General features: G+C 38.1%; 1 protein-coding gene across 1 annotated transcript in view; it reads left to right on the forward strand.

Annotated features, from left to right (window-relative positions):
* Positions 1–8,924, forward strand: part of LOC121370875 (receptor-type tyrosine-protein phosphatase S-like) — a 31,312-nt gene extending 22,388 nt beyond the window's left edge. Inside the window, exons 11-12 of the mRNA XM_041496389.1 lie at positions 2,613–3,040; positions 8,082–8,924. Coding sequence (XP_041352323.1) covers positions 2,613–3,011 — 399 coding nt within the window. The 3' untranslated portion in view covers positions 3,012–3,040; positions 8,082–8,924. The remainder of the gene's footprint in view (positions 1–2,612; positions 3,041–8,081) is intronic.
* The last annotated feature ends 3,891 nt before the right edge of the window (positions 8,925–12,815 follow it).

Consider the following 12,815-nt stretch of genomic DNA (forward strand, 5'->3'; position numbering starts at 1 on the left):
CGTCCTGGGGAGCGCTTCGCTGACGTTAATGGTAGACAACGTCACCGGTTCGGTGGTGGCAGCGTCATGGTGTGGGGCGGCATCTCTATCCACCACAGGACCCCCCTCTATGTGGTGGATGGCAATCTGAATGGAATCCGATATCTGAATGAGATTATCCGGCCGTTGGTTCTCCCAGGCCTTCAGCAGATTGGCGGCGGGGCAGTTCTGCAGGATGACAATGCCAGACCCCACCGCGCCAGGGTGGTAACGGACTTTCTCAGACAACAAGGTATCGCCAGGATGGATTGGCCAGCATATTCGCCTGACTTGGCCCCAATAGAGAACGCCTGGGACGAATTAGGCAGGAGAGTTCGGGATAACCATGCCCCTCCGGCCAACCTTCATGATCTGGGTCAACTTCTTATGGCAGAGTGGCAGGCCATTCCCCAACAGTTCTTCAGACGTCTGATCAACAGCATGAGGCAACGATGTGTCGAGTGTATTCGCGCCAGGGGTGGATTCACACACTATTAAACGAATGTCCTAATGTGTAAAATCCATGTTTGACAACCTTCAACTTTGACAGCATGTCATGTGACTTTCTTGTATACAGTGACGTTTATTTGTGGTTTTTTGTAAATATGGAACAATAAATAAAAAATTTGGTGTAGTTTACATCATCAATCTAATACACTCTGAAACTTATTTGGTTATAAATTTTTGACCCTTAAATTCTTTTGAGTAGTATATATAATAAAATAAAACAAAATAAATTATGTGCAATTTAGAAAACAATCGGCTCAGTAATAACTAACTTTTAGTACAAATAAGATAGTAAGTAAACAAACACCGGCCTCGGTGGCGTAGTGGTTAGGCCATCGGTCTACAGGCTGGTAGGTACTGGGTTCGGATCCCAGTCGAGGCATGGGATTTTTAATCCAGATACCGACTCCAGACCCTGAGTGAGTGCTCCGCAAGGCTCAATGGGTAGGTGTAAACCACTTGCACCGAACAGTGATCCATAACTGGTTCAACAAAGGCCATGGTTTGTGCTATCCTGCCTGTGGGAAGCGCAAATGAAAGATCCCTTGCTGCTAATCGAAAAGAGTAGCCCATGTAGTGGCGACAGCGGGTTTCCTCTCAAAATCTATGTGGTCCTTAACCATATGTCTGATGCCATATAACCGTAAATAAAAAATGTGTTGAGTGCGTCGTTAAATAAAACATTTCTTTCTTTCTTTTTTAGTAAGTAAACAGCGCTGGTTAACTCTCGGTCGACGATCTGTCATTAGATTAAGTAAAAGAAACTTCTTGACTTGTATTTCCATGTCAAAGCAAACATTTTATAAGCTTAATCAAATCGGTTTGATGCCCATATCTAAGAAACGGCTGTATTTGTAAAAAAAAAATAAAAAAAAAAATAAATAAATAAAAAAAAATCCCAACAACAAACAAACAACCACCATTTAATATACTAGAAACTGGACTGAATTAAACATTGCGTTGTGGCACCACTATAGCACGATATATTAACCATCGGCAATTTGATGTCAAACATTTGACAATTCTGACAATCACATTATATTTCTTAAGAAAACCCCCGCTTTACCACTGGGCTACCTCTCGTCCTGATTCAAGTCAAGTGCAATTACGTGTGTGTATATATATATATATATATATATATACATATATATATATATATATATATACATATATGCCAGGGACGGAATCTAGCTCAATGGGTAGAACCCTCAACCGAGGTGCATGCATCGTAGAATCAAATCAACTGAGTGGAATGGAACCAATTTCTGACTGTTTCATTTCGTTCCAACCAGTGCACCACGACTGGTATATCACAGGCCGTAGTATGTGCTGCCCTGTGTATGGAAAATTTCATATAAAAGATTCCTTGCTACTAATGGAAAAATATATCGGGGTGTCCTAACAATATATGTCACAATTAACAAATGTTTGATATCCCAAAGTCGATGATTGATAAATCAATGTGCTCTAGTGGTGACTCTAAACAAAACAAACAAACCTTATGCCAATACTTTAGGATTGTCAAAACATTTTGAAGACCAAAGTTTTGAAATATGATCTATAAGATGACTATATTTTAACAAAGCTAATTCGCACATTGCCATTTAATCTGATAGGTTATGTATGTTATCTGAAGAAATGTATTATGTTGCATCGGTTACTGGGCAGCCGTGTCAATATATCAGTTTGACAAATTTCTAGTACTACTAAGACATGCATTTGAAATGTAACCAATAAAAGGGTCACACAGATTTTTAATTCTGGCGTATGCCATATTTGTGCACAGTAGAAACATACAACTGTAAGGAGAGATGAAAACAATGGCCTTTGCTCGTGGCCAATGCAATTTATAATTTTGTTAATGTCATGGAATGGCTCATTTTGTTAACGTCATGAAATAAATTGTTTCAGCCAATACTGATCACATACCAAACATGTGATCAGTATTGGCTGACGTACACACACACACACACACACACACACACACACACACACACACACACACACACACACACACACACACACACACACACACTCATGGGTGATTGTATTAACATACTAAAGAGCTGTGTTGTATATATTAACAGAAGCAGTACCTCTTTATCCACGATCTACTGAACCTCTTGATTTTCGTGAAGCAAGTAATTCTAAGACAAATTCAAGAAATGCAAGCTGACATCAACAATGAACACCATATCCAGGACCACAACAAAGTGCTTGTCCACGTCAGCAATAAAAAGGATGTCCCCACCACCAGTGAAGGACATGACCACGCCAGCAGTGAAACGTCTGTGCCCGCCAGCAATAAAAAGGTTGACAGCTCTAGTTATGACGAGATTATTCGCGCCAGCAATAAAAAGATTGCCGACGCCAGTAATAAAGAGCTTGCCGACGCCAGTAATAGAGGGCATATCGCCACTAGGAAGGAAAAGCCTGTCCAACCAGCAGTGAAGAAGGTGTCGACGACATCTAGGAAGAGCATTTAGCAGTGATGGGGATGACGATGTAGCTATTGGTTTGTAATGTTTTCTTTTGTTGTTGATGATGCTGTTAAATATATGTTTACGATATATGCATGTAGGCCATCAACCTACGCCATAGCGGATTTTAAAAGAATTTTTTTTTTCTTTAATAACACCACTAGAGCATATTGATTTATTAATCATCGGCTATTGGATGTCAAACATTTGGTAATATAGTCTTAGAGAGGAAATCCGCTATATATTTTTTATTAGTAGTAAGGGATCTTTTATATTATGCACTATTCCACAGGCAGGATAACACATACCACGGCCTTTGATATACCAGTCGTGGTGCACTGGCTGGAACGAGAAATAGTCCAATGGGCCCATTGACGGGGATCGATCCCATAGCGGATGGCATAATGCACGGACTGAATGATCGCTTGGATGTAAACGTTTGGTGGTTATTAAGTAATTGGTCTCAAACCGGGCCAAACAGAGATGCCTATAAGTTACGTCTCTGTCCTTCTGTCCGTCCGTCCGTTCGTCCGTCCGTCTGTCTGTCTGTCTGTCTGTCTGTCTGTCTATCCAAAATATAATTGTCTGGACAATTTTATATTGAGCTGTTAGTTTGTGTATATCCTTATTGATGAACAGTTACAGATAAAGTTTGACTTTCTTGGCGATTTACTCATTTTTCACAGAGTTATGGCTCTTGAGATATGGAAATGTGTTGGGTCCATGTGGGGGACATCTATTGCTTTAGTAGGCGGGACGTTGCCCAATGGTACAGCGCTCGCTCGATGCGCGGTCGGTCTGGGATCGATCCCCGTCGGTGGGCCCGTTTGGGCTATTTCTCGTTCCATCCAGTGCACCAAGACTGGTATATCAAAGGCCATGGTATGTACTACCCTGTCTGTGGGATGGTGCATATCAAAGATCCCTTGCTGCTAATCGAAAAGAGTAGCCCATGAAGTGGCGACAGCTGGTTTCCTCTCATTATCTGTGTTGAGTGTGTCGTTAAATAAAACATTTCTGTCTTTCTATTGCTTTACCAGTACTTTCAGAATGCTTGATTCATTAATTAATTACTAAAATTATTAGCACATTGAATACTGTCACAGCATCATTATATTTACGAGTGGGTTAAACTATTTTTAAACACTGCGGTCCACTAGTGTTAAACAGTAGTAAGAATGTGGTGTAGGTATACACGGACAATTTCTGATATAATCTAAGTGTTTAAAAATAACAAGACATTTAATGATAAGGTTGTAACACACGCAAAAACTTTTCATACAATGTCTTTGATGCACTAATTAATTCTTGAATAACAACGAAATAAGCAAATATTCACGTCAAATGTATTCTGGTATATTTGTTGTGATATTGTACAAGTGATAACCTTTACAGACACAATCAATGTACCAGTTATAACTTACATGATGCGTTTGTACAAGTTATAACTGGTACAGTTTTGCCTGTATAAGTTCTAACTTGAACAAAACTAAGTCCCAAATTTGACACAACTTGTACGAGAGCATTTTGAAGAATTGATATGTTATGTAAACACCACAATATAGTATTTAATCAAAGCTTATTTCGGGTTTACAGTTTGTTTTACACAGACATTGAACATATCCTCCCCCCCCCCCCCCCCCCCCCACGTACGATACAACATTGTTTAGGCCATAGCCGACGGCCTACCATTTGTGTAGGGGGTCAAGCTGGCTATTGCCCGAATTAAACGAAAATGCCCGTATCTGGCCCTGTTGTATCTGAAGTTGATGCAAGGATTGTCACGGAAAATGACGAGACGTCCATGTGTAAACGTTTTAGCTCTGTTGTTTTGATGCCATGAACCAATGCGCAACAAGCATTATTCCTTAACTTTATGAATTAGGTGTGGATTGTTTTTGTTCTACGAAACATTTCGTGTAACTGTAATTTGCTATTATAATTTTCTTATGAAGTGATGTTTGTTAAACACAAAATTTAGATTGTTCTAACGTCCACAGTGATTTTAATTTCAAAATTTATAGAAATTTTAAAAGATGATTAACTTTATTCAGAACGTGCACAGCGAGCATTCGTAACCAGGGAAATAAAGAATAATAAATAGCATTGGTGTAACGTACAGTATTATTGGACTTCGCGCAATTTAAAGAGTCTGCACTTTCGCTTATCAGTTTTTATTGTTAAATTAGTAATAAAATGTTATTTTAATACAATAATAAATATAATTCTGTTGTTTTATTTATCTGTGAATGTGAATAAAATATACAGTTGTAGCAATACTCAGAACAGGACGTAAAGTGGTTTACACGTTTCGACATACATGTACAGGCATTTATAATAAAAAAGAAAAAAGAAAAAAAAGCGAAGGTTAATTTGTGGTGGGGTTTTTTAATCAAATTTATGTCCCTCGTGATATAATTTGTGTGTGCACATTAAAATGTGTTTGATGACGACAAACGTATATGGTGTGGGATGAACTGTATGTGGTGTGGGATGAACTGTATGTGGTGTGGGATGAACTGTATGTGGTGTGGGATGAACTGTATGTGGTGTGGGATGAACTGTATGTGGTGTGGGATGAACTGTATGGTGTGGGATGAACTGTATGTGGTGTGGGATGAACTGTATGTGGTGTGGGATGAACTGTATGTGGTGTGGGATGAACTGTATGTGGTGTGGGATGAACTGTATGTGGTGTGGGATGAACTGCATGTGGTGTGGGATGAACTGCATGTGGTGTGGGATGAACTGTATGTGGTGTGGGATGAACTGTATGTGGTGTGGGATGAACTGTATGGTGTGGGATGAACTGTATGTGGTGTGGGATGAACTGTATGGTGTGGGATGAACTGTATGTGGTGTGGGATGAACTGTATGGTGTGGGATGAACTGTATGTGGTGTGGGATGAACTGTATGTGGTGTGGGATGAACTGTATGGGTGTGGGATGAACTGTATGTGGTGTGGGATGAACTGTATGGTGTGGGATGAACTGTATGTGGTGTGGGATGAACTGTATGGTGTGGGATGAACTGTATGTGGTGTGGGATGAACTGTATGTGGTGTGGGATGAACTGTATGTGGTGTGGGATGAACTGTATGGTGTGGGATGAACTGTATGTGGTGTGGGATGAACTGTATGGTGTGGGATGAACTGTATGTGGTGTGGGATGAACTGTATGGTGTGGGATGAACTGTATGTGGTGTGGGATGAACTGTATGGTGTGGGATGAACTGTATGTGGTGTGGGATGAACTGTATGGTGTGGGATGAACTGTATGTGGTGTGGGATGAACTGTATGGTGTGGGATGAACTGTATGTGGGATGAACTGGTGTGGGATGAACTGTATGTGGTGTGGGATGAACTGTATGTGGTGTGGGATGAACTGTATGGTGTGGGATGAACTGTATGTGGTGTGGGATGAACTGTATGTGATGTGGGATGAACTGTATGTGGTGTGGGATGAACTGCATGTGGTGTGGGATGAACTGTATGTGATGTGGGATGAACAGTGGTATAATGTCCTAATGCCATAAAATATAATCATTTGGAGAAATATTATAACCTCTCGGCTAAAGTCGAGTAAAACTGATATAGAAAAAGATTTTATCAATTGGATTCCTTGGGTCAAATGTCTTCCAATCCTTGCTGTGAAATAGTTCTTGTACGGCAGTGTTTACATGTACATGTACACTTTTAACAAATCAACTGCCTGGTTGTTTTATGTACTGGAAAATAAAACACGAATTCCATATCATTTAATTATTTAATATTGATAATTAGTGTATTTTATGTCAAGATATAGAAATAGCTAAAGGCTAACATGAAAAAAGAAGAAGTTAAACCATGTGTTTTATTGCATACCTGTTCAATCTTACTATAGTGATGAAGACATTTTCAAACCGTGTGATAAATGTATCTTGTATCACACATACATGTTTGTACGTGCGATGTACACCGGAACTAGCAAATGGGGAATTCCTTTTTTATTTTTACAGGAGTTAGCATCTTTTTATTACTGGCCTCATGTCTGATTTACAAATTACGTCATATCGTATTTGAAACATTACACGCGATTGCCGCAGAGTATGATTCTTAACGTTAAGTAAATCCATGAAAGGAGGATTGATTAATATATTTAAGAAAGTGTAGTTATGGCGTTAAATTAAAAAGAAGGTATGCAATAAATACAGAACTTCACATACGTTGCTTTCGCTTTCTATTTATTGAACTCATTTATTTTGCGCAAGAACATACCACTCGACCGCTACGCAGTCTATTGTATATATTCTTGCGCAAAATAAACTCGTATGTATGTGAAGTTCTGTAAATTATATACTAATCATATTGTGTCAATAGTGCCGCTGTTTAGGTATGTATATTTGTTTAAGGATGAAGAGGTATTAAAGAGCCCAGCAGATTGATTACTCAGCTATTAAGTAACTTCAGTATTTAAAGGGACATTCCTGAGTTTGCTGGAATGTTTAAGATGTTATTGACTAACAGACTTTTTGACGACTGTAATTACATATCAAATATATTTTTCTGCATAAAATATTAGTGGCTGTATATTAAATGTGTTTCTGATTGTTCTAATATTTGTACTAGATTAAATTTCATTTTATTTCCTAAAAATGATTTTTTTTTTTTTTCGTACGTACAAAGTTATTTGAAGACAAAATCCAGTTTGGGCATCTTACAAATATTAAGACGACCAGAAACACATTAAATATACAGACACTGATATTGTAAACAAGAAAATATATTTAATATGTAAGTTTAATCGTAGAAATATTTTATTAGTCGGAAACATCTTACAAGGCGGCAAACTCAGGAATGTCCCTTTAAATGAGAAATAGATTTAAGTAAAGTACTATTCCATATACTCTATTGATGGTCATATTTTGGGGTAATTATGACATTATTTTACTATCTAACATGAAATATTAAAAACATAATTAAATAAACAATAATTTTAATTGACAGTTTATTATACTGGTACATGTACATTATTGCAAAGAAAAACGAATAATTTTTAATTATTTAGTGATCTTTTTCTTTTGTTTTTGTTTCAGAAACTGAAGATACCTATCTCTAAACACACTGTCAGGATGGATGCATGTCATTATTTTTGTTTTGGTTGTTGTATGGTTTTATATATTGTTATTGCATGCACCGTTTTTCACAATATATAAATTTACATGTTATGATTCATAACATAAACTTGTGTACAATGTAAATTTAGAAGGTACACACCTTAATTATTTATTTTTGTTTTGGAAACTATTCTACTTTAAGACAGTTTTACCCCTTTTGTGTACGGATGTTCTGTGCAATGTGACAGTGTTTTACTGTCACTTAATACAAGTAAACAAATAATTGCTGAAATTACAAGCAAATGTACACCTCACTGGTCAAACATTTTCAAAATATAGTTAACGTTTGCCAGGGAAAATGCTTTGAGGTGGTCGTGCTTAGTAGGAAGGCCAAATTCCAGAGTTTAATACACAAAACTTGAAAAGTCATATCTACATTTAGAAATAATTGTATAATTGATGAAGGTACAGCAAAGGTCAACAATATGTTTGAAAACATTTTATTAATGAAGTCACATTTACTTGTACTTTCAACAATTATACAATTGTTTGTTTATGTAGAACCGGTACATGCTGTTTTGCCTTGTGTTTGTGATTTATGTTTGTATTCACAATGCCTGGTCTTAATTTCATAGAAGATGTTTGCGTGTTTCCCACACATGGGATAATCTATCTACTGATTTGATGTCATGTGTTTAAATGGAGGACATAGACACTTCTCTAAAATGTGTCCAATTGTTCTTTTAATTTATGTAAGCTGACATCCCAGTATTGTCTAAAATACATTTTATACAATAAATATATTGTTACAAATATTAAAAACAAAATAATCTATGTTTTTATTTTTGCACAGAAAGTGTTATGATGTTGTTTAAAAATTGAACAGTTTTTCGTTTTATTTGTGTAAGCTGACATCCCAGTATTGTTTAACATACATTTTATTTAATACATGTATTGTTACAAACAATATATATATATATATATATATATATATATCTATGTATGTATGTGTGTATGTGTGTATGTGTGTGTGTGTGTGTGCGCGTGTGTGTGCGCGTGCGTGCGTGCGTGCGTGTGTGTTTCTGAATTTTTTGCACAGGTTTTCGTTGTGTTGTTTAAAAATAACCTGGACAGTTTCTTACTATTTTAACACATATGCAACAATTAAAATACATTCAAAACGAGAAACACCACTCCATGACCCCAGTGCCAGTATCATTCAACTGACAAATATTTCAAAATGGAGAGGCCAAGGAAGCATGGAAAACCATGGGAATAGGTGTATTCCATCCAGCACCCACCAGTTCAATGCGTATAAAACAAACCTGGCTGCTATTGCGGTAAGAGCAGTTTATGTAGTAACAGATGGTATTCCCCCCTTTACCCTTTCTCTCTCTGTGTGGTATTCCCCCCTTTACCCTTTCTCTCTCTCTGATTCATCACTTTTATTTGGTCATCATCACAGTCATGATGTAACTACACAATCCGTACAAAGATGTACGAATACTACTAAATAGGTAAAATTAATGATGATATGGAATAGGCAGTCTCCCAACCCCAAAAAACAACATGGTGTAAAGGTATGAACGGAACTGTGATTGATGCACTACAAGTCCTCTACATGCCCAGTAGTATTATCATTAAGGGTATGTAATCCAACTATCGATGTCTGTTGTACCGTTATTTACTAACATATAATAAAACATTTCATGATTAAAAAAGACATATAAGCACAACAACACACCGACAACCTCATCACACCAGCATGTGCAACAACAACGAGGATGGCAACACATGTATCATAACTATTACAACAATGGTGAGAACAACCACATATGTTTTGTTGAGTTAAACAAGTGTAAAGGTCTAAATAGTTATCTTTATTAGTATTTAGTACTGAGGTTTAATAATAGAATAATAATAATATAACCATCACATATGATTGTGTTACAGTCGTCAGCACGTCTTCAATTAGCCTAGGGTTGGTAAGGCGTTCGCTTGATGCGCGGTCGGTCTAAGATCGACCCCCGTTGATGGACCCGTTGGGCTATTTCTTGTTCCAACCAGTGCTCCACAACTGGTGTTACAAAAGCCGTGGTATGTACTATCCTGTCTATGGGATGGTGCATATAAAATATCCCTTGCTGCTAATCAAAAAAGAGTAGCCCATAAAGTGGCGACACTAGGTTTCCTCTCGCTCTGTGTTGAGTGTGTCGTTAAATAAAATGTCCTTCCTTCTTCAATTAGCCCGAGTACTCTGACGGTAAGAGAGCCAGACGGACATTTGGACAGGTATCGAAACTGATGTAGTGTTGACAACTGTCCAAAAGACCGTCTAGCTCTGTTACAGTCAGAGTACTCGGACTAGTCTTCAGTGAGTGTCAGCGGCTGTCGGAATGGGCACGACGTCGCTTTGCAGTGACGTGCACAACGACATCACGTGTAACGCTACTTGTAACAGCTTAATATAGTCCGGTTTAGAAAAAAGTTAGTTTTGTTTAATAACACCTTGAATTATTAATCATCGACTATTGATAATTTTGGCATAGTTTTAGAGAGGAAACCCGCCACACATTTCCATTAGTATCAAGGAGCAGCCGAGTTACCATAAATCGATGTATACCCACCTGTTTAACGTCTGGGTATGTTTGACAAACTTCGTACGCACCTGGTGGTGGGTATAAGTTTACTAAATGATGACATTTTGGTAAACCGGCCTCGGTGGCGTCGTGGTTAGGCCATCGGTCAACAGGCTGGTAGGTACAGTGTTCGGATCCCAGTCGAGGCATGGGATTTTTAATCCAGATACCGACTCCAAACCCTGAGTGAGTGCTCCGCAATGCTCAATGGGTAGGTGTAAACCACTTGCACCGACCAGTGATCCATAACTGGTTCAACAAAGGCCATGGTTTGGGCTGTCCTGCCTGTGGGAAGCGCAAATAAAAGATCCCTTGCTGCCTGACGTAAAAGAGTAGCCTATATGACGACAGCGGGTTTCCTCTAAAAACAGTGTCAGAATGACCATATATTTGACGTCCAATAGCCGATGATAAGATAAAAAAAATCAATGTGCTCTAGTGGCGTCGTTAAATAAAACAAACTTTACTTTTTTAGCCCAATGGGCTCACCGACGGGGATCGATCCTTTACCACTGGACTAGGTCCCGCCCCTCCGTTTTAGAATATAGTTCTTCATTAAAAAATATGTCTTTGATGATTACAAGTATGGTGACCTCTGTCGTATTTAAATAACCCATTGATTTGAAGTTACTTGTCAAGTTTAGTATTAAATGCCAACTGTGCAAGTGGTATGCTGCTACTTATATAACAGCAATATGAAGCAGTATTCTGGCATAAGGGTGGATAACTGAAAATGTTCGCTGTTAATCCACGAAGCCCTTTCGACATTGTCCTATTTTTCACAGAATATATTCTGACATGCAAAAGTGAATTGTGTGCAGACTTAGCTGGTGAGGGGCGGGACGTAGCACAATGGTACAGCGCGGTCGGTTTAGGATCGATCCGTCGGTGGCTCCATTGAGCTATGTCTCGTTCTAGCTAGAGCTCCACAACTGGAGTAACAGAGGTCGTGGTATGTACTATCCCTTGCTGCTAATCGAAAAAGGGCAGCCCATGAAGTGGGGACAGCGGGTTTCCTCTCTATATATCTGTGTGGTCCTTAACCATATTTCTGACGCCAAATAACCGTAAATACAATGTGTTGAGTGCGTTGTTAAATAAAACATTTCCTGCTTTCCTTAGATGGTGAAGGCAGCATATTAATAGTTTTCATTGTGACAAAGAAAAGGTTGAACAATACTCGAATAAAGCTGTCTGAATCGTCGATATTACCTACTGCATTGCAGTATGCCGCTGCAGCAGCAGCGATGCCGTGCACACGCTACGTGATGTTGAAATGCATAAGATTAGGTGTGCACATCCTCCCATCAATTATGTCTGCTATCTGCAACAGGTGTTTTTGTTTTGTTGTGTTGATAGTCAATCAATATTAAGAACTCAAATGCTTGATCGAAAGTTATTTCTCTTTCTTATACACCCGTTGGTGAGAACATCATTCGTTATTTTTGATAACACATATAGTGTTAACACACATAAGTGCGATAACATTTTAAAGACATACGGTTGGTTGCTCCTAGGTGATGACCAGATCACCAATGCCATAACATCCAGTAAAAAAACACCCCGCACGGTCGAATCAATCACTATGTGACGTACAAGTTAACCTATAAGCGCTAGGGTCATACATAGGGTTTTATTTGGAAAAGATGCTTAAATTTATTTTAAAACTGTTTTCTGAAGATATGTAATATATAAAATACCACATTCGTGTCAGTTAGATGTCATTTATCTTACAACTCGTTGTTTAAAAAAGTATTCAACACGCTTTCGCTCGTTCAATAAACGGTATCTAATGACCGCTCATGTAGTATTCTCTATCTATCTTATTTTGTCAGTTTAGTGCCAGGTGAAAACGTTTCATCTGTTTTCTGTCAAATGGAAATGTTTTATCAGGAGGTCTTCTAATACATGATCTGTCAAAAGAACAGTATAGTCAAGGAAATACAGATAACAAACTCCTAGGTGGGGTTTTTCCATTGCAGCACACACACACACACTTCAGTCTTGTAAGATGAGACAATAATATATTGAACAGCAAAAGAAATTAAAATACTAATTTAGTTTAATTTATTTA

Source organism: Gigantopelta aegis, chromosome 4, assembly GCF_016097555.1.
Source record: "Gigantopelta aegis isolate Gae_Host chromosome 4, Gae_host_genome, whole genome shotgun sequence".
Taxonomy (NCBI): Eukaryota; Metazoa; Mollusca; class Gastropoda; order Neomphalida; family Peltospiridae; genus Gigantopelta; species Gigantopelta aegis.